The sequence below is a fragment of the Catharus ustulatus genome, chromosome 4 (genome assembly GCF_009819885.2).
Source record: "Catharus ustulatus isolate bCatUst1 chromosome 4, bCatUst1.pri.v2, whole genome shotgun sequence".
Lineage (NCBI taxonomy): Eukaryota > Metazoa > Chordata > Aves > Passeriformes > Turdidae > Catharus > Catharus ustulatus.
In genome coordinates this window covers 70,397,964-70,418,637 of record NC_046224.1, presented here as the reverse complement: position 1 = coordinate 70,418,637, position 20,674 = coordinate 70,397,964, and the positions used below count along the sequence as shown (strand labels likewise).

Sequence of the window (20,674 nt, the reverse complement as noted above, 5' to 3'; positions counted from 1 at the left end):
TTTTATTTATGATAATTCTAGCCAGAGTTTAGGGAAAACAGTTCCTGGGGGTGTTTTTTTAACTCTTCTAGTTCCCTATTTGTTTTTCAAACAAATGGTAAAAACTTTTTTGATTCCAGTGAAAACTTTGCCTGATTCAGCCTGAACTTTTGGTTTCACTGTTGTTCTACAATGATGAAAATTCACTCTGAAGTTCGTGACTGAAGTCCTTGCTTGTGCTTTTCAGGCAAACGTCCAAAGAAAGGAATGGCAACTGCAAAACAGCGCCTTGGGAAGATCCTGAAGCTGAACCGGAATGGCCATGCACGCTTCTTTGTTTAATGTAGCTGCTACTTCTACTACTGCTGTCTTTCCTACAGACCAGTATTGAGGGCAACAGAGCCTGGAGCTGCTGTTATTCCTCTGCTTGAAGCAGACTTGCATGTACCATAGAAAACACACTGCCTGATGAACAAAAGAAAGAAAGAAAAATTAAAAAAAAAAAAAGAAAAAAGAAAAAAAGCAAAAACACACAAAAAAACCCAACCCAATGCTGCATTTTCACTGTGCCACACCTGCTCAGCAATAACCATTCGGGAACGGGGAAATCTTCAGAGAGACACAGACTGTGAGAAAGTCTCTCATCAGGGCTTGAATATCATTTGTTGCTGGTAGTTTCTGATCTAAATTAATGAGGGGAAGATAATGAAGGTGGTTTATCAATAATTTATTTCTGATAGATTTTTCACAACTTTAAAATTCATTTAAGAAACTATTTATTTGGAAGACTTTTTTTCTGTGGGGGGTTATTAATTTAGATTTAATAATGTGAAAGTTTTAAATTGTTTTGATAATGTGTGTTTGGTGCAGTGGAGAGCCACATTAATTGTGATTAGTCTGGACTCCTAAATTTGATATTCAGGTTATAGTCTTAAATAGGGGTGAGATGCATTATTAATTATTTTTTAAATTAAGGCATAAGGAATCTTATTTTTTTTTTCCTGCTTTTTGTAAGCTATTGGCTGGGCTTCTGTTGACTTGCAAGTTGCATATTCTCTGCCAGCTTGATTATTTTTTGACCTGTCCTTTTTAATATCAGATTTATTTATTTAATGGACTAGAAGAGACTCCTGAAGACAGAAGAATTTTCTTATGTCAGTCCAGTAGCTAACTTGTTTTGAACTGCACCTCTTTCCTCCAAATCTTAGTACATATTTTCCTCCTGATGATCTGTCTGTGATGATTTTCTTCTGTAAAAAGACTCCTTGAAACTGTATTTGTTCAAGTTATTTAAGAGTGGGTACAAAGGAGGAAGACCCAATAGATCTTTTGGAGGAACGAGGACATCAGTTAAGATCAATGTTTCTTCAGAACAGTTGCTCTCAAATAACTCATAAGATACATATTGCAGTCATAAGATTTGGCATTTTCCTTAATGTAGCATGGAAGAAGCATTAAAATGTTGTTATTGTATGTTAAAAACATTTTACTGAAGAGTCATGAAAGCAGGAGAACGTGAGCTGCTTTCAGAGCTGGGTGAGACAGCAAATTCAAAGTCTTAACTGGTCCATATATTATAAGCATTTAAGTAGCTTACTGGTATCAGAATCATCATTTGTGTCAGGCTTCATACAGAGCTGATAGCAAATGCCAATTCTGAATTATTGTAAATAATTTTGATTTAAAATGTGTATTTTTCTGTAATATAAAATGAAATATTTAACTCTAGAGGGTCGGGGATGAAGGCGGAAAAGGGAATACTTTTACTTGATTCTGGAAAAAGGGCATTTTGCAGGGTCCAGCCAAAATGTAAACATTAATATGCTAATGACAACAATATTATTGGTTGGTTGGGGTTTTCTTGAGTTTTTTTTTATGGGTAAGAGTAAAAATACTCCTGCATAGCTGTCCAAGTCATCAAATTGATTTCAATTTTTGACACCAATTTTTCCTTCCTCCATATCCTATACTGGAATAATTTTCTCTTACAGTTTCAAAACAAAGTCAGTTTTATTTTCTAGAATATTTGTGCAGAGTTATTTTTATTTAGCCTAGGTTATGAATGCCTTCAGAAGTTTGTGGAAATAGTTCTGATGTTCTTTATTACTGCAGGGTCAGAGCCAATTAGCACTATGTTATCCTGTGTCCTAATGGAGAAACACCAAAATATAGTGCCACTGCAAAAAAGTCAGGTAGCTTTCATAGCTTTGTCTGGAGCTTGAACAGTTTAGAAATTATTTTTGCAGCCCCACTTTTACATTATGATGACTTAACTTGTTCTGTGACTTGTATAGATGAATTTTTAAGCTTTTTTTTTGTTTGCTAATTAATGTTTCGCAAACCATATTTTTAGTCTTCTTAATATTTTTTAATTTAACACAGGTTATCAACCTTTAGAATATTGGGAATGGAGGTAGTCAAGGATTTCTAAAAAGCAGAAGATAAGCTAAGAAGTATTCTACAGGTGCTGAAAATGACTGTAAGGACTTGCTGTTCTCAGGTGCTATGTTTTCTAGATGGAAATAGCTAAAAGAGAATATTTTAACTATCTTCTAATATGTTCTCACCAAAGTAAGTCAAAGAAATAAACTATGTTGTCAATATTAGTTAAAATTATATACTCATAGAAATTTTCTCTTAGTTTAAACTTGAGCAAATGGTTTAATGCCTGCCAGACTTTGGAAACTGTTTTAGCTTTAGCATATTGAACCAAACTGTTTCCTTCCTGCTGGCTGTACGATTTCTAATGATAGAGAATTCCAGTTTAGGGCAGCAGTCAGATTCAGAACAGAATAAAGAATGAGTCTCTCTCCTTAAAGACAGAATTTTGTCTGAAGTAAAAGTATGCCAGAATAGAATCTGGAGTAAGGAATTCTAAAATACAGAGTATGCTTTCTTGTACATGTGATTGGTTTGTACAAAGTCTCTTTTCATCCATGCTATTTATCGTATTATCTTACTGTTGAAACATAGATATGGCTGGACCCATATATATTATTTCCTCTTGGTTTTTATCCTTTCTTTGCTCTTACTTTCTACCTTTTATTTTCCAAGTGGCTCTCCACTGTCATGGATTTATGTAATAGTCTCTTCACAGGCTGTCAACAGGCAGAGGTTCATTCCCATTTTCTTCAAGTAACCATGCTTCCAGCAGAAGTTAAATCTGATGTTCCAACTCAGAACAAGTAATTCAAAAGAAATTGCTATGTTGAGCAGTATTTAAAAAAAAAAAAAAAAAAGAAAAACAACAAAGGGGAAAAAAGAAAACTCCTGGTAGCTCATGAAGAGGATGTGGTGACCTCACTTGTTTTGTGTACTTGTATGTAGGGATATATTTGTTGTGTTCTAGCTGAAATCACTTCTGCACCAATCTTTCTGTAGATGGACTGAACCTTGTGTTGTTGTAGTGGAGAGAAAAAGCCCAATTTTTTTCCTTGCTGTCTCACTTGGGGTGGAAGAGGGAGGGAGTAGGGAGCACTGGCTGGACAAGAGTGTATGGTAGCTTGTTTTCGAGGATAATGCGTTTTGAAAAGTCAGAACTCCCATTTGGCATAAAACTCAATTTAATTGCTTTATTTTTTGTAGGCAGAACAATAGGAAATGAAAGATTGAAGGGGTTTTCCTACTCTCTTAAGTTCTTACGTTCCTACAATTGCAAAAAAAAAAAGAAACAAACGTGAAAATGGAAAGACCACCTAGAAACTATATCAAAGACTCTTCCAGCAACTTTCCCTTTTCTTCTCCTACTATACTTGCTAATAAACCCTGGCTACAGGGTAGCCTTTGACCTCTGAGGTAGATTACCTATGCAACCTATAATACTCTACATGAATTCATTCTTCAAGAGAATTTTGGAAGGGTTAGATGTTGAGAGTTAAAATTGTTGTTTTCTGATCATGTGGGAGGTTTTGGGGGTTTTGATTTTATTTTTTTTTAAATTTTTGGTGGTTGAAGTGCTTGTGTTACCTTTGGTATTGATGTAAGAGAGCACAGTGTCATGACCACATTTTCAGCTTTCCCTGGGCTTTGCTCTAAGGCTTGAGCTGCCTTCACTCACAAGACCATAAAGTTGCAAGTGTTGAAATTTTTTGCAGGATTTCAGAGCCAGAGCTGCTGAGAATCTTGCCTACCCCCTTTTTGGTAGCAGTGGAGACTAAGCAGAACTGAAACTAGAATGACCCAGTGTCTAGTGCCCTCTTTAGGCTCCACATGTCCCTTCACACTCCCACCCCCAAGCCTTGTGTCTTTCCAGAGTGTCATTCACATCAATACTTCCAGACCATTAAAAGCTGTTTGTAGTTCTGGGGCTGAGCGAGCCCAGTGCTACTGTTTGACAGAAGAAATACAAATGGAACCAAGGGCCTTACTGTTTATCCTTAAACAAGATGAAAAGCTGCAACATCCATTTTTCCAAAAAATAAACCCAACTAAAAAACCACCCTGGTAACCCTCTTGGTGGGAGAGTATGAATGATAAGTCATGCAGTGGATGGGAAATGAAAGTAGCACTGATAAAGAGATGCATGTTCTTCAGAGGCTGCATTTCTGTTTGGAAAAAAAGGACTTTTTCTACTTTTAATATAAATTAAGCCATAAGAGTTTCATGCTGTGGGAAGGGAATGAAAGGGATCACTTTAAGAGATTATATTGATATGTATTGTCACTTCTGCTGGGAAATGTCTATTGCTGCCAATGCTTTGGTGAATCTTTTTTTTTTTTTTAAAAAAACAAACAAACATGGAATTTGAAAAAAAAAAACAAAAACAAAAAAATACCTGGGGCTAGTTCTTGGCTATATTTGCTAGTTTTGTAGTAATGTTTTGCTGGCCCATTTGTCTTTTCCTCCTTTTTCTACTCTCATAGTCTAATTTCTATCTTTCCTTCTTAATGTTTCTGAGAATATTAGCTTGTCTGCTCAGTAGGGGTCGGTGTATGTGTGTCTTCCTTTTTACAGAAACGCACTACTGTGTTAAGTATTTGGCTGGGAAATGGGATGCTGCAGCTTTAAGAGCATTTTTTTCAATTCATAACAGTATTTCCCATCCTCTTTTGCCTGCAGGCAGGGAAAGTGTATGTACAGTATTTATTTTGTTTTGATTTTACTTTAAATTTGTAAGTTTCTATAAGTAGTTCACATTGATTATTCTAGGGGAGGACAAGTGGCTTTGTTTAAATTTGTATTTGATATTCATAGTTTCCACTTTCTGTACTTCAAAATACTGAAATTAAAAAATTGTATGCTTATGTTTTGATTTTAGCACTTGAAAGTGTTTAATTTCTTCAGACTTCTGCTCATTTGTTTCAGTGTAAATAATAGTAAAATGTACAGAATATCTTCAGGAGAAAAATTCTTTTCTAGGTCCAGTCTCTGTGCCCTTTGCTTGTCACATTTTAAAGAAGAAATTTTGTGGAGAAATGTGAGGGAATATTCTCATACTTTTTTTTTTTTTTTTAATTTTTTTCCAAGTGCGAATTTTATTTCAATCCAAGTATATTATATGGCAACTAAATGCATTTTGTGAAGATGTGTATATTCTTTTTGAATCCTAATATAAAAAGGAGATGGAAGTGTTTGTGATTCATCATATTATCAGATCTAGATCTGTAAGAAGGGTGTCAAATGGTATTTTTGTATTCTTGCTCTTGGTTTTTGTTCAGGTTTATCTCATGCTATTGATGCCTGACTCAGCTCTTCATTTATTGCTTGTTTTGGTTTTTAATTTTTCCTTGAAGCATGTGCAGTTCCTGGAAGAAGAACTTTTCCTTTCACATTTACATATGCTTAGCCATATTTGCTTTTGTCCTGGAGGACTTTGCTGACTTTTCCCTCCACACACCATCATCATCATCTGGTTTGCAGCTGCCAGTGCTCCCAGTTTTGATTCCTGTGGCAGTGCAGTGTTTGCATGTGGGTGCTTTCCTAGGGGGTGATGAAGTGGTGTAAAGCCTTTCCTGTGCCCACTGACCTGCTGCTTGCTGTGCTGAGGGTCATTCATGGGAGCCCCAGATCAATGGTGCACCATTGGAGCAATCAGGGCAAAAGGGTTTGATACCAGCACCCTGCTCAGGTTTGCTTCTTAGCCTGGCTTCTGGTTTACAGAGAATTTAAGGTTGGCTGTAATGACCAGGAGATGTGTTCATTGACTTCATTGTGCCAGGTGCTTTAAAGAAAAAGAACAAGAATGCTGACCTCATCAGACCATGTGCTGTTCAATGGAACACTTAAAAACCCATGACAAACTGGGCCTAAAGTTTAAAACATGATGGTGTTGCAGATTTGGGAGGCAGAAACTTCCATGCTGTTTCAAAACAAATTTCATTTGAGTGGAGGGAAAAATGAATCAAATACAGGGGTTGATGATGAAATATTTATATGTCCAGATATCTGTTTCCGTGGTATTTTGACATGCCTTTACATCTTTTCAATTAATGTGTTAAAGCTGATTTTAAATTTGGTTAGCCCAAGATTTGCCAAAGATCTGAAAGAGCAGTTTGTCTGTCCAAGCAACTGCATGTTTTGAAAAGGTCTTAAATCACTGTGATTGAAGAACAATGCTACACCTATGCATTTCCATCAAGCACTCATGTGGATGTCACACTCAACTCACTGCTCATGGTAATGTTTTGGTCTTAAAGTGATAGACTTGAGAGCTCCTCAGTGAACCACAAATAAAAGTTTCATACCCATATAAAAACCTACACAAGCAGCTTCACTGTTTGCCCTTGTGGCTTTTTGCCAGTTAAACTTCAGCGATTTTTTTGTCTCAGTTATTTAGTGGATAACAGGATAATACACTGGAAAACATGTGAAATATCTCAAGTGCTGCTTTGAATGCTACTGGATAGCCTTCAGCAGCTGGAGCCATATTTTTGTTAAAAGTCAGAATTTCTGGTCTTCTGCTTTTCTGTTTGCAGAGGATGGAAAAATACTTACCTGGATTGCTCTTTCCTGAGGGACAGATGGATTTTAAAGATTTCAAGGCTACCAAATCCAGCAAAAGAATTGAATTTCTAAAGTCAGGAAATGAACAAGATACCTTTCTCAGTACCTGAAGGCTAAAGTTACTGATTTTGGTTTTTAATCAACAGCATTCTGCTGTGTTGGAGGTAAAGTACCCACTTGCAAAGTGCCTACAGACTGGCTTTTAATTTCTGTCCATTTAGTGAAGTTCAACCCTCTCCAGAGGGTTTGTCCTGACCTCCATAAGTTGTGAAGCTTTTGTGATGGCAGCTCATTACTTAACATGTTCAACCAAACCTTGCCTAGTTCATTTTGTTCAGGTGGAACTTGGGATTTATGATGGAAACCTGACTAAGAGCATGAATATGGTGAAGTCCATCATGCTGAGTGTTAGTTTCTACAGAAACTTGGGGTTTTTTTTTTATAGAAGTATTTGTTCTGGGAGCCCTTGTGACACTTTTTTAGTGCTGGTAAGTAATGTTGGCTCTCTCAAGCCAAAAGTTAATGAGGACTGAAAGTGTAAAATCAGAATGTTATTGTTACTCCTTCTGATACAGCCAGGACTGTTAAACACTTTGGTTTCTACAGTGGTAGTGACTGAAATTTTTACCTGCAGATAAAACAGCTGGTGATCAAGACAGTGAATAAAATCTGTCATTGCCAGAGCTCATAGTATTCCACTTAACAGCTGGCTACTAGCACAGTTTGCTTTGTCTAGATTAAGGTCTGATTTCTCAAAAGCCAATTATATTCAGTCTTCAGAATAACTACTGCAAATTTTCAAAGAATTGTGTTTGGTTTAGTAGATCTACTTATCTGTACTGCTTCTCCTGTATTTGCTTGGAAAAAATACTCTACTTTGGAACATATAAGTCAACTAAAAAAAACCAGTATACAAAGAGTCTGCTTGTTTGTGATGCTTTGCCCCAAAGTTTATTCCTTGTAAGAAATTTTTGCTGTGATGAGTGTGAGTTAAGTTCCCATCCATACTTGGAGAATGGGACACTGGAAGAAACATCTGCCCACGAATCATACACCTTGTTGGTAAGTCATAAAGATACAGGTTGGCTTTTGTTCTGGTTAAACTAAATGCCAACAAAACTCTAGGAACTGCTACTCTGGTCTCCTTAAATAGGATATGGGTTGTGAAAATTTTGGTTTAACTTGGCAGCAGTTTTAACCGAGTATTAATTTGAAGAAGATACTAAGTCTTGTGCTTCATTCTTAAGCTGATTTCTAATTACAAAGGGTTTTTTACTTTTTTTACAACGGGTCTTTGAATTGCTATCTTGCAGTTCTGGCCCAGTAAAAATTTTCTGATGCTCAATCAGCCCTTGTTGAAAGGGTTTTAAATTCTATCATTATATGGTTACTAAACAGAGCTGTCCCCATGTGTTAAAGCATTGCACCTCTGGAAGGAGAGCAGTCAAAGTGTATTTGCCAAGCCAGCTGCCCTAAAAGTAAAGTCAGAACTGGTTGTTCAGGTGAGGTTCCTCCTTGAGAGTCAGTTCCTGTTCAGCCCAGGTCTGCTGGGAGTGGGGAGAAGAAATACTGCAAATTGAGTTGATGGTGTTGCAAAGACTGCTGGACAGCTGTGCCTGTCATTAAGCACCACAAGTGATGCTGAACTGTAATCTTGGAAAGCAGGCCAAGCATTAAATGGGACATGGCATGTGAAAGATGCCTTTCCCCCAGGCTTTTGCAGCAGGAGAGAAAAGAGGAATTGGTGAGATGCTTTGGGAAAATTCAAAAACACCGCAACGTACCTCTTGTGGTGCTACAGGAAGTTATTTTAGACACTGGTTCTGTTAATGCATTTTCTTCACTCTTAGGAGGATTTCACTTCAAGAAGTTCATTTTGAGAATTTAAAGAATTTCTGTTTTCAGAACATGGAAGGTACTTTGTGTTCTACATCCCAGTTCCCTTATGAATGAGGTTTGTGAGCAGAAGTGATCTGTGTGGGAACTACTGAAGTATTTGGAGAGTGGGAATTCCTCCATAGCACTCCCAAACCTTATGTACTCACAATACAGGGCCACTGCTGTGCCCTGATAGCTTACTGACTGTTTTCAGTAATGTTACCATTAATTTGCTGTTGCTCTAATCTCAAAGAAATGTTGAATGGTATAAAATGTCAGCTACCAAACTCCAGTAGTAATAGCTGTGGTTCAAGGAATGTCTTCATTAATCCTTTTATTACACATTTTAATAGACACCCAAAGAGTTCTGTCAATACTCTCAAAATACTTACTCTTTTCCCCTTGGTTGGAACATTGAACCATTTCTGTATTTTTTTTTCTGCACTGATGCGAACTCTCGCTGTATTTTACAGTTCATGGCTTGAAGAAAAAACTGAGTTACTATTCTGTGCCTCACTGTTGTGGTTCACTGAAAATGACTAAAAGATTGGGAAGAACACAAAAAAGAAATCACTGATCTGTTAAAAATTCTGGGGAGTCCATACCTCCAGTCATTAGCTGAAGGCACAGAGCACAGGTTGTGGTATAACTTGATATCTTAAAGCTGTCATGTTGGCTAATCAGATCAAAATGTACAAAGTGGTAGAGAATAGAAAGGAAACCATATACATAAAATGAATTTTTTATTAATTATCTACAGGAATACTAGATCTTTCACTCTGACCTGCTTGAAGGAGTTGAACTGAATAGGCTTAATACCTGGAATACTGAGACACAGAAATCACTGCAGTAACAGAGCCAAAATAGGGTTGATTACTGGCTAAAAGCACCACTATTTTGGTGTGGTTTTTTTTTTTTTTTTTTTTTTTAGGGAAGAATCTACTTAGATTTGCGCATCTTGTCTACCCTTTTTTCTATCCAGTTCATATCCTGAACATGCATATGATAAATCTGATGAGATAAGGATTAATGCCTCAGCTGATACAGTGACATATATTTAAATATGGAGCTGTTCTAAGGGTGGTCAGGTGATGCTGCCGTTTGCTCTTTTGGGATCCTTGGTCAAGACTTAGGATGATTCAGAACTCCCAGTGCTCTTCTGGAAAAAGTGATTTTGCTTTGTCCTAGCCTGTTGTGGGAAGGAGGCAAGCTGGCCCTCTCTGCTGCCTGGGAGTTGCTTTCTCCTAAGCAGGAATCCTTTGATGGGGAGGGCTTTGGATTGTGCTGCTGAATCTCATCTTTTGTTTTGCTAATGTGATGAGGGCCTCAGGGGTGTGCTGGTGGGGGAATGGGTATTCCAGCAGAGTATTCCAAAAGTCTCACTTTTCCAAACCAGTTTTTCACTTCCACTATGGGTATAAAATGAAGTGAACCTCTCCATTGTGCCATTTTGGGAAAGTTCTTTCTAAACCATTGCCATTTTGGTTTGTTTCATTCTTCATTTCTTACTTTGAAATGGAGGGGAATGTAGCTTTGTCCCATGTTCCAGTCACATCATCTTTGCCTGGAAAGCCCTGTTAGTGGCACTGAATCACCAGCATTTCTGTCACTGCAGTCACAGGGTGGATAGAGGTTGAGCAGACACATTTTGCTTTTGTATAAAAACATCTAAACTAAGCATCTTCTGGAGATTTGTTCAAAATCTCTATATCCCTCTGCTTGAATTTATCACCTGACAAGAAGAATGGGCTATAATGGATCCAGATTCTGGCTGGTTTGGCAAAGGATCTGATTTACTGACTCAAATTTTATTTTTCATATTTAATTTTTTGTGTTTTGGCTTGTATACTGTTGCAACCAAGTTTGACACAAGTTAGAAACTTGATAAGTCTTAAATGGGTTATTTATATATATTTCTAGTTTTCGTAGCTGGAAGCTACAGAATCTCTATGAGCATTTTAGAGATGTATATTGATTTTTACTTCTTTTCCATTTAATTTTTTTGGCTATACTTTGCAGTTTTTCTGCAGTAAAGTACTGAATGCTTTTCACTGATGTGATTCTCATATGTAAAACTAAGACATCTCTGGCCTTCCCTTCTACATTTTTCAAGTTCTCCAAATCTTTGGGGATGTTCCTGAGTGCAGCTCTTGCTAGCTGATTTGCCAGTCTCCTCAAATGCTATTGATATTTTAAGGTGCTAATTAATGACACATTATGAGCCCAAAGATTGGCATACCTGTGAGCAACTAAGAAAACTCAACAGCCCAAAGAACCTTCAAATCAACACCATCAAATCGTCATCAATAACATCAATACCTGGAAAATTTAAAAAGTGTAACAGTAAAATTTAGAAAAAGAGGTTTTTTTCTCTTGGAGATGTTATGGCAAGTGACATTTAGATCACTTTCCAACGTAGATCCTGCATTTTGCAGGGTATCTTAGAGGGGTGCAAAAGATAAGATGCATATTTGTGTCCATGTGTATGCAGCACATTTAATCCATGCTTTCCCCACAGGCAGGGATTGACTTCTGAGGTAAATACTGCCTGCAGAGGAATGCAGCTGGACACAGGGCCAGGCTGTGCCTCTGATCCATGGTGTAATCCACTTCTCTCTCTCTCTCTGTGACAGAACCTGAGCAAAATCTAGGTTTTGGAAGTCCATGGTTTGCACCTCATATATGGAATCAGGGACAGTGATCATATAGAAGCAGCAAAGGAAACGAAAAAAAAGGAAGGGATGCAGAAGATTGTGAGGGGAAACAAACCCTGTGATGTTACTTAGGTCAGCTGTTTTACAATTCTGTGCCAAGTCAGAAAGATGTCCTGGACAAAACATTTCTAAAATGAGCCTTTCTAGTGCAAGACACTGGGTGAGGCGTCTTGGGTGTGTACAGAAAATGGGCAGGATTAACAGCAATTCCTACTAGCACACCCTGATGAAACTGCCTGATGCCTCCTCCTGAAATTTCCCAGTAGGTCAAGTTGGTTTTTGATGGCAAGGCTCTGAGCAAAGGCAGATATGTTGCCCAGGTAGTGGTTCTGCTACCTGATTGGTAGAGTGTGCATAGTAAATTAATATAAATAAATTTATAAGTGTATTCATATATTCAAATACCTTTATAAAGAAATCAAAAGGTGTTCTGCAGTGCTATAATGCCATATTCTAATGGCTAGCCAGAAAGGATGTGGAGACTATTGCTAGTGAGAGTCTTTGCAAAAAACCCTTATACTGATTTTTTTTCCTTCCTCTTGTTTCATTTTGGTGTTACTGCTTGTCCTTTGTGGTGTGTCCTTTCTGGGCTGGCAGCTCTTGGATGCTGGATGCTTGTGCAGTGCCTAACAAAGTGATTTAGTTAACACCTTGGGCCAGGATTAGTTATAATTCAACTGTCTATTGGAGTAGAATAGAACTTCCCATTCTATCCATTCCAGTCTCAGAAGCTGATAGGGATAACCCCTTCCTCTTTCCCTCTTGCTGTCCTGCAGACTCAGCATAGAGAATGCTTCAGCAGACATAAATATTTAGGAAAGATGCATGTTCTTGGCTGTGGGTCGTACAAGACTGGAAAGCACAGCAAATGAAATTAATTCTGCTTGGAACAAAATGTGAAACTTGTGGTTTTTATGAGAAATGTCCCAAATATGATGGGTAAGGATGTGTTCATTCCCTTTAGCCACATGTGCAGGCAGTGAGGAATGAAAGCCTTTACATCACTCCCAGAATATGTGCCCCATTTCACGTTTCCACTTGATGCATTTCTTGAGCACAGGAGAGAAGAACAGCAGAAAGCCGTGTTTGTATTCAAAAGCTGTATTTTTATCCTTGAGCTCTGAACACAGGGAAGTTAATCCAGTGCTCCTGACCACCAGGAGGAGCTCATGGCACAGCCTGCAGCCTTAGCATCCTGCCTCTGAGCATGCCAGAATTTCTCCAAAGAGGGAACTTGAAGTCGGAGCAGCGCAGGGGCAGCCATCCCCTTGATGCTGTCAGTGCTGGCATTTGACGTAGGAATGCACAAAACAAAATTACTCCTGGAAAAGGTAAAACGAGCCAAACCTGAGGGCAGATGGGACAATGTGCCATGGGTAGAAGTAAGAGAATGTGATAATCTATCATAGTGTGAGTGGCTTAGTTTATGCAGAGGATCCTGGCCTCAAACTTTACATCCAAAATCTGTCTTTTTCTCCTTGGTAAAAAAAAAAAATTCAGGCGAGGTGGCATAAAGAGCAGCTGGCAGCCAGAAGAGGGGAGTGTTCCCATTGTACAGAGCTTTTTAAAGTTGTAGTGAGGCTCTTTATAGGCGAGTCAGTAATGGCAGTCTGTTCACTAATGTGAATGTTCCCAGTTAACCAGGAGCAGCAGAACAAATTTGTAAGTTAAAGCCTGGTATTTTCTATTGTGCAAATGCTGCTTGATTTCACAAAGCACAGAGCTGCACCTTGCAGCTGCTAATTTTCCTGTGTCCGTGACAAAGCAGGACAGAGCCACCAGCATTGAAACTGATGAAGAAATGGTTTGAACAACTTTCTGCATAACTGCAGGATGAATGAGAGGAACCCACTGCCTGTCACATCTGTTCTGCTCTCTATTTTTGTGCTTATTTTAAAATCTAGTATTCAACATTGCCTCAGGACTAGCCAGTTCCCTTTTCACTGAGGCAAGAGACTAATGTCTATAACTCAGTGACTGTGGGTACCTTTCTTCTTGCTGAAAGAAATGAGTGCTGAACAGAGTCTTTTTATCATAGCCATGCTCTTATCAGAGCATCTCCCTTTATATTGCTTCCTTCCCCAGCCATTGTGGAAACAAACATCCTGCCCAAGGCAACAAAATCCACAATCTGCTGCTTCTTCTATGGAGCCTCTGGATTTTTGCCAGCAGCCCCTTGAGGTGGTCCCAGATGTGATTGCTTTTTCTGTGCTACCCTGGAAACATCCGGTAAAAACAAAGGGCTGCACTCACCCCAGTGAGCAGCACTTCCTCTGCTCTCAGGGATGTACAGTGGGAGATGTTAGGCACAATACACCCCAGAGAAACCATGGCTGAAATGGCAGGGTCACAGTCACAGGGACATTCCTACAATAGACTAAAACCAATCTTTTTTGTTGCATCTCTCAACCGGTGCTCAATTTACCTCCAGTTCACATGAACTCAGGAGTTGTGTATGGGATGTCATCCCACAGAGTTCTTCTGGAGGGAAAATGCAAATTCCTTGCACCTATGTTGTGTGTGAAAGGAGATCAGGTTTTGATACTGCTTTCCTTCAGTGGGGGGTAAAAAAAAAAAAGATAAACATTTCTATTTTTACTTCAAAGTAACTTGGGCTTAAAATGGCCACGGCCTTAAAATAAAACCAGAATGTTTTTTAGATTCAATCGCTTTTTTGGGAGAAGGCTGAGGGAGAGAGGAGGGAAGTGAAAATACCAACTCATGACAGTTTTTGTGGCTTGGATCTGTGGGGGTTTGTGCTATTGTGGTAGGATTGGAATTTTCAGTAGTCCTGTCTATCAGAAACCCCACACTGTAGTCCTGGCTGTTGCTGTCAGTGGTTGAAGGCAGCCATGTGAAGGCAGAGCAAATGCATCTTCCTGCTGGGTTTCCTTGTGTAATGTGTTACAACTTTTTATTTTTCACTTGGTTCTTTGATCTTCCCTGCAACTTCCCTACTCCAGGTTGCCTGACAGAGTTTCCCTACTGCACTCTATCGGTGTTTGTGCATGCAGTGAAACATTCAGAAACGTTTTAGACCCATCATCAATTTTTAGGCATTCACTCCTTGAGGAAGCACGGGTGAGAATCCAAGTGATCTCTGTGTTGTTGGTTTAAAGTGAGTGTTGAGTGTTACAGGAAAGCAAGAGAAACTTCAGGTACCTCTTTATTGGGATCCATCTTGCAATCTATCTGTCACTAAAATGAAAAGATTGGAGGGAATTGAAAAAAAGAGACAGGGAAAAAATGGTTCCCAGTGAAATCTACTCTACATGTGCCTTGCCCCAATAGTTGTAGAAAGCCATGTGTTCTTCAGCTGGGCTGAGGAATTGCTACCACTGAAGGCACTTTATTGCTTCTTTAAACTGTGAAAAACCTCTGCTCTCGTTTTCCTAACTGAAAGGACTTGGAGAATTTTAATGATGCACTTGTCCCTTGGGTTTTCCAATGTCTTTTGGAAGAATGTTTACACAGACCTTGGAATTACTGCAGTTGTTTTCTCATGTTTCCTCACCAGATAAACCCAGGCAGCTTTGAGATGCAGCTGTGACTGTCCTTGTGGTACGTTTGTCATATTGGGGATGTGAGGGCATGTCCAGTGTAGCCTTCAGGTTTATTTCCAGAAAAACAAGTGTATCTCTGTGGCATCTGTTCTGTTAAATATTGACTTTCAATCAGTGGTGTTAGAGGTAAGGAACCTCCCTGGAAAAGATCAGCTCATGGGGATTTGCATGGTATTTCTATGACTGGAGCACAATTTTTTTAGGTTGGTTGGTTGGTTGGCTTTTTTTTAAGTTGGGACAGAGAGGTGCTTTGAAGCATCTTTTCATACAAGGTAGGAACATAAAAAAGCACAAAGCACAGGGGTTAGTACTCAGTCCTTTGCAAGCAAGACTGATAAAGCAGAGCACCTTAGTGACTGAAGGTCCAAGATGCATTTTAATCAAGGCCTGCCTATTTGTTGGTCCTTTTCAGAAAATGCCCTGGCTTTGCCGACTTACAGATGGGTTTTGCTTAACACTGCATGCAATGCCAGCTCCAGCCAGAAACACAGCACCCTCTGTAAGGAAACAGCCTGGAACAAAGGGACAGAGGTGGGCTGTGAAGAGTCAGAGAGCTGCAGCCCAAAGCATGATGAAAACTCCTCCATGAGAGGAAAAGGCAGAGCTAGAACTGGTGATATCCCATAATGGAAGTGCAGCCAAGGAGGAGGTAAGTACATTTGTGCATTTGCAAGCACAGTGACAACACGAGCCAGTCCTCAGCTGTGTGTGTGGCACAGTCCCGACTGGTGCATCAGGAGGGGCGCTGTAAAATGCTGTTAGGTGAGACCTGCCCCCTGCCCATGGTGTGAGCAGGCTGCTAGTCAGAGAGAGCCCATGCCAGCTGATGGGAAGGGCGTGCTTCTAAGGGCTGGGGCACCTCTTGATGCCCGTTTATTCCTGAGCACTTCTGCCAAGGCTTCCAGGAGAAAACCAAAGGTGTGGGTGGGAGCTCTTGTCCCATCTTTCATACAGTGTGTTACCCACAGCACAGCAAAGGAGACATGGAAGCAATGCTGTGCTAAAGACACCAAAAGAAGCTGACTGCAGGCTGGGGACCTGTGCTGCACCCCCAGGTCCCCAGCCTGCAACCTGAGAGCTGGCTGTAGCTATTTCATTTCCAGGAAAGAGGCTGATGCTATTGACCCTGAGTATTATTTGCCTAATGAAATACAGGGAACTGAGGGGTGGGGGCTAGATGTGAGCATCTGCAGCTTGCTGCTTTTTCTCCCTTTTCTTCCCTGGGAGTGTTTAGCAAGAATGCCTCAGCACTGTCAGAACAGAGTGCTGATGGCTGGTAGAAACATCCCTGCTCCAAGGGTGTCATATCCTGGAATGCTCTGCACTGCTGCCTGCAGCCCTTACAGATGCACACCACGTGGAGCCAGAGCCACGGTCTTAGTACTCCAAGGACCTGGCAGTAACACAGGGTTTTAGATGTCCTGAGCCCTTAATGGTTCTAGAGAGCCCCTCTGAGGCCCTGCCTGTGGCATTGAGCCAGCTGTCACTTTGTGGCCCAGGCAGAGCAGGGATGCTGCAGGGACTCTGCTGTGAGAGCAGACTGGCTCAGCCTGTGCTGCTGGACCAGCTGGGCTCTACAGGGCTGCTCCTTCCAGCAGCTATTGCCACTGAAAGCAGGGAGAGGCAGGTCATGTATCAGGCTGATGTCTGGGTAGTGTGGTATTTTTGTTAGGAAGCCCAAGTGGCTTTGCAGATCCCAAAGAAAATGCCATCTTCCTCATTACTGAGCTGCATTCTGTTCCTGCTCTACCCCCCAGTTATATTCCCCAACGGGGATTTATTGTTCCTTTTCAATCTGATGTTTTAATCTCCAATTCCCCTGTCTTCCTGTGGTTGCCCCTGCTGATTCCCTTTCCAGAGCTGCTGCTCTTGTGTCTCCCCTGCCTTTTCCAGTTGGAATGAGACACTTGAGAGGGAGTGTTTCTCTCAGAAGCAGCTTTACTTGCCCACCCTTGCTATCTGCCAAAAGAAAGGTCTCTGAGCTTTTCAGGAGACACCAACACCTGGGTGGAGGGATGGCATTGTGTTTGTGCTTGCCCCAAGACAACTCACCCCAAAGCAAAATAAGGAAGGAGAATGTTCACATCCTCCATGTGCATTGCTGTGGCATGCACAGAGCTTGGCCAAGGTCTGTGCTGCCTTCATGCTCAACAACTTCTTGCTCTGAAGAACCCACAGCAGAGCAGGAAGAAAAATGGCCCTGGCTGCTTGCTTTTCAGTTGATGGCAGCTGAAAATGAAGCTTTTAGTGACAAGGCTGTCTTTCCCTGCAGGTGGAAGCTGTCTGGGAGGAAGGACCAAGGCATTCTACATTTGAAGGTCTTTCAGAAAAGCCTGACAATTACATATTTCAGAACACGTGCTCTTAGATGAATAACTAAAATATTTAAGGCTAAGGCAGCCAGTGATGTGGCACAGCAAGGACACAGTGTTTGCAATCCAGTGCCAAATCTACACCCCTCCTCGTGTTCCAATGGCATGTGCTGTACACCAAGTCCTTTCTGCTCCAGAAAAGGCTGTGTTTCCTGTGGTTTGTCCTATTTTTCAGCTTTTCCTGCTGAGAAGATGCAAGCCTGCAGTGATGCCATGGGCTGGGCATGAGCAGCAGCCCCAGGATTGTCCCAGGGGCATGTGCCAGCCCTGTGCAGCTGCAGGGCTCAGTGCCAGCAGCAGGGTCTCTGCCTGTGCTGCAGAAAGCCTGATTCAGCAGCAAAACCCCCAAGCTGTCTCCAAGGCCTCCTGGAAAAACCATCTGCAGGCATCCCACTTGGGTGGGAGCAGTCACTGAGGGGTGTACTTGGCAGGGTGTGGGGACAGGGCACCCCCAAAGGCCTCCCCTCCAGGGTCCCAGGCTCCTCACTGCTTCAGGGTGTGATCAAAGTGCAAGGGTTGGGGTTTTCTTTCTGTCCTTACCCTTGAGGTCTTTACCTGAAGCTTGCTGAAACCTGTGGAAAGACTTGGCTTCCCCACCTCTTGGGACTGAAATGATGGCTTGCTTCTCCATCAGCCACTTGTCTGTAGCATTCTGCTGGTGCCTTTTTAAATTACATTTCTCAGGATAAAACAAAAAGAGTGTAGGGGAGGAAGGGGGAAAGAAACCCAAGAAATCTTTTCCTTCACCTTTCTTCCACCTAAAAGAGCACTAGGTGGCTGGGGAGGGATGGGAGAATTACAGGGATTTCCAGAATTTAGTGATTTAGTATCCTCTGTACCTGCTGCTGAGTAGCCACCTGTTAAATAGTAACAGTTGGATGCACGTGGGATAATCTCTTAACTCTGCTCCTGCTGTCTTGTCTCCACTCATAGGCAGGATATGTTGCATCATCTTCCTGCTTTATGAAAGTAGAGCAAGAGCTAGATGTGTTTTGCATGTGAGTACAATTGCATAATGCACGACCCATTGACCTGGGGCTTGGATCTGAACTGTTTCATGCAGAATAATAACTTTTCCCCAGCTTGATTGACCAAACTGGTATTAGGATGCCTGTTGGGAGCAGCCAAAGAGACACTGGGAAAGCAGAGGGTGATTGGTTGACAGCCTTGGTGAGTCCAGGGAGCAGCACTGACCATCACCTCCCTCTTTGTCCTTGCACCTCCCAGAGCTCAGCACCAAAGGGCCAGATCAGCTTTTACCAGAGGCTGCAGTGGGGTGGAAAGTGGCTGGTGGGGGTTGGCAGCTCCTGGGAGTGGTGGTGAAGTCTGGGGATGCTCAGCAAGCAAACACTTTGGTGGCCCTGAGGTCCAGCTCTGAGCAGGGCTGAGGAGTATTCCTGACATCTAGTTCACTCATCCCAGCTGATTATGTTTCAGTCCCAAGCTTTGACAAGTGCAGAAGCCCAAACTGTGTCCAGAGGTCTTGTGCCCCTGAAATCCCATCTTTTGTGGCAATACAGGCCCTCATGGTTCACCAGCACTGTGACAGGGATCAAGGGCTTGGCCCCAGCTGTGTAGCTGCTCCCTTGGAAGTGTTTTTCCATCTCTGGAAGGAGTGTCTCAGCTGGTGCAGACTGTGCTGGTCCCAGTGACATGTGGAGGCTGTTATGTGCTTACATCAATCACAGCATGCTAGTTTATTTTCTTTCTCCTTAGCTGTTTTGTAATGCCTTCTCAATTCAATTGCTAATACTTCTCATAATTACATTTCAGCAGCTGCATCAATCTGGAATTTGTACAGATGTCCTGGATTTTGCAATGTTCTCACTTGCATGAGGCACCTCTCCCAAAGCACTGATGCCATGGAGAGGGGTCCCACGGGCAGCCAGCAGTGCTGACAGTGCTGCAGCCCCTGCCAGAGCAGAGATCTTCCTCAGGTACACATTCTCCTTGCCCCACATCTACCTGGAGAGCAGCAGCTGCCCTGAGCAGTCCCCTTGTTCTTGTCTCACATGGCAATCAGCTGGGGACAGAGACAAGCCGAGGTTTGAGCTGCTGGTGCCTGCACAGCAAGGACTCCCCAGATGGAGCCACGTGGAGATGCCAGGAGCTGGGATACACTGGTTGGTGTTGTTTTAAGGCACCCAGGAGCTGAATTCAGCTATTCCATATTCAGGATGGTGACTCCCTGGCCACAAATCCAAGTGCCCCACAGGGCTTCAGGTGAGTCCTGTAAGGGAAAGTCCTCCCTCCTCTCTCCATGCACAGTCTGCATCTGTGCTGAGCTGCAATGACAAGGGAAAGAAAACACATTTTATTACTTCCTTTGTGCAGCTTGCAGTGGGGCCTTGCTGGGCTGCCCTGGCTCAGTGCTGTGCTCAAAGGAAACCTCCTGAGACACCCTGCAGGGCTCAGATTTGCCTCTGGAACAGGAGATGTAGTGACCTCTGCTTCAACATGAATAATCACAAGTGTGGTCTTTATTAGACCTGACTGGGTCTGTAACCTCTGCTGGCTGCAGGTTCTCCCAGCTGTGTGCTGTGTGAAGTGCTGTTTGTACTTCCTTCTATTCCTGCTGACCTTACCTGCCAGGAATGATGCAATCATGTGGACAAGATCACAGGGAGCTCCAAAGTCCAGGATGGACAAAGGAGAGGGAGGGGGGGAAAAAAAGGCACCAAAAATAGAGTTTCCAAGGCCAGAGGTAATTTCAGTGTGGGGCTCAGGGGACATCAGAGGCTTGCAGGAGCCTCCAGATTGGAGGGGAACATCCACTTGGTGCCTTTCATTTCTTGTAGCTCTCTGTGCTTGAGCAATCTTGCAGTAGTGTTGAGTCCACAGACTTCAGGGAAATGCAAGGGACTGAATGTCTGGGGGCTGCTGGAGAGGGAGGGGTGGCCAGGACCATCCCCCAAGGCTGCTGAGAGCTGATGTGTGAGGAAAGCTCCTGTCCTGGAGACCCTGGAGTGAGAGGGGACACAGCTGTGGAGAAGAGCCACAAGCAGTGTTGGGATGCTCTGAGTGGCCCTTGGGAGAAGCCTCTCCACAGGGCAGTGGTGCAGCACTGGGACAGGGTACCAAGAGGGGTCAGGGACTCTGAGGGGGTTTAAGATAAAGAAAGGATGATCTGAGCCAGTGTTGGCAACAATTCTGCTTCTTATGGGAGACAAAGGCATCCAGAGATCCTTCCCAGCAGATGCTTCCATTACTGTACTTACATTAAAAT

The 20,674-nt window shown here is 41.9% G+C and overlaps 1 protein-coding gene across 2 annotated transcripts in view; it reads left to right on the top strand.

The window, feature by feature from the left end:
• Positions 1 to 7,840, top strand: part of KDM7A (lysine demethylase 7A) — a 63,364-nt gene extending 55,524 nt beyond the window's left edge. For both annotated transcript variants that reach the window (XM_033058160.1, XM_033058159.1), the window contains exon 20: positions 227 to 7,840. In XM_033058160.1, the coding sequence (XP_032914051.1) occupies positions 227 to 321 (95 nt within the window). In that variant the 3' untranslated portion in view covers positions 322 to 7,840. The remainder of the gene's footprint in view (positions 1 to 226) is intronic.
• Positions 7,841 to 20,674: the final 12,834 nt, after the last annotated feature.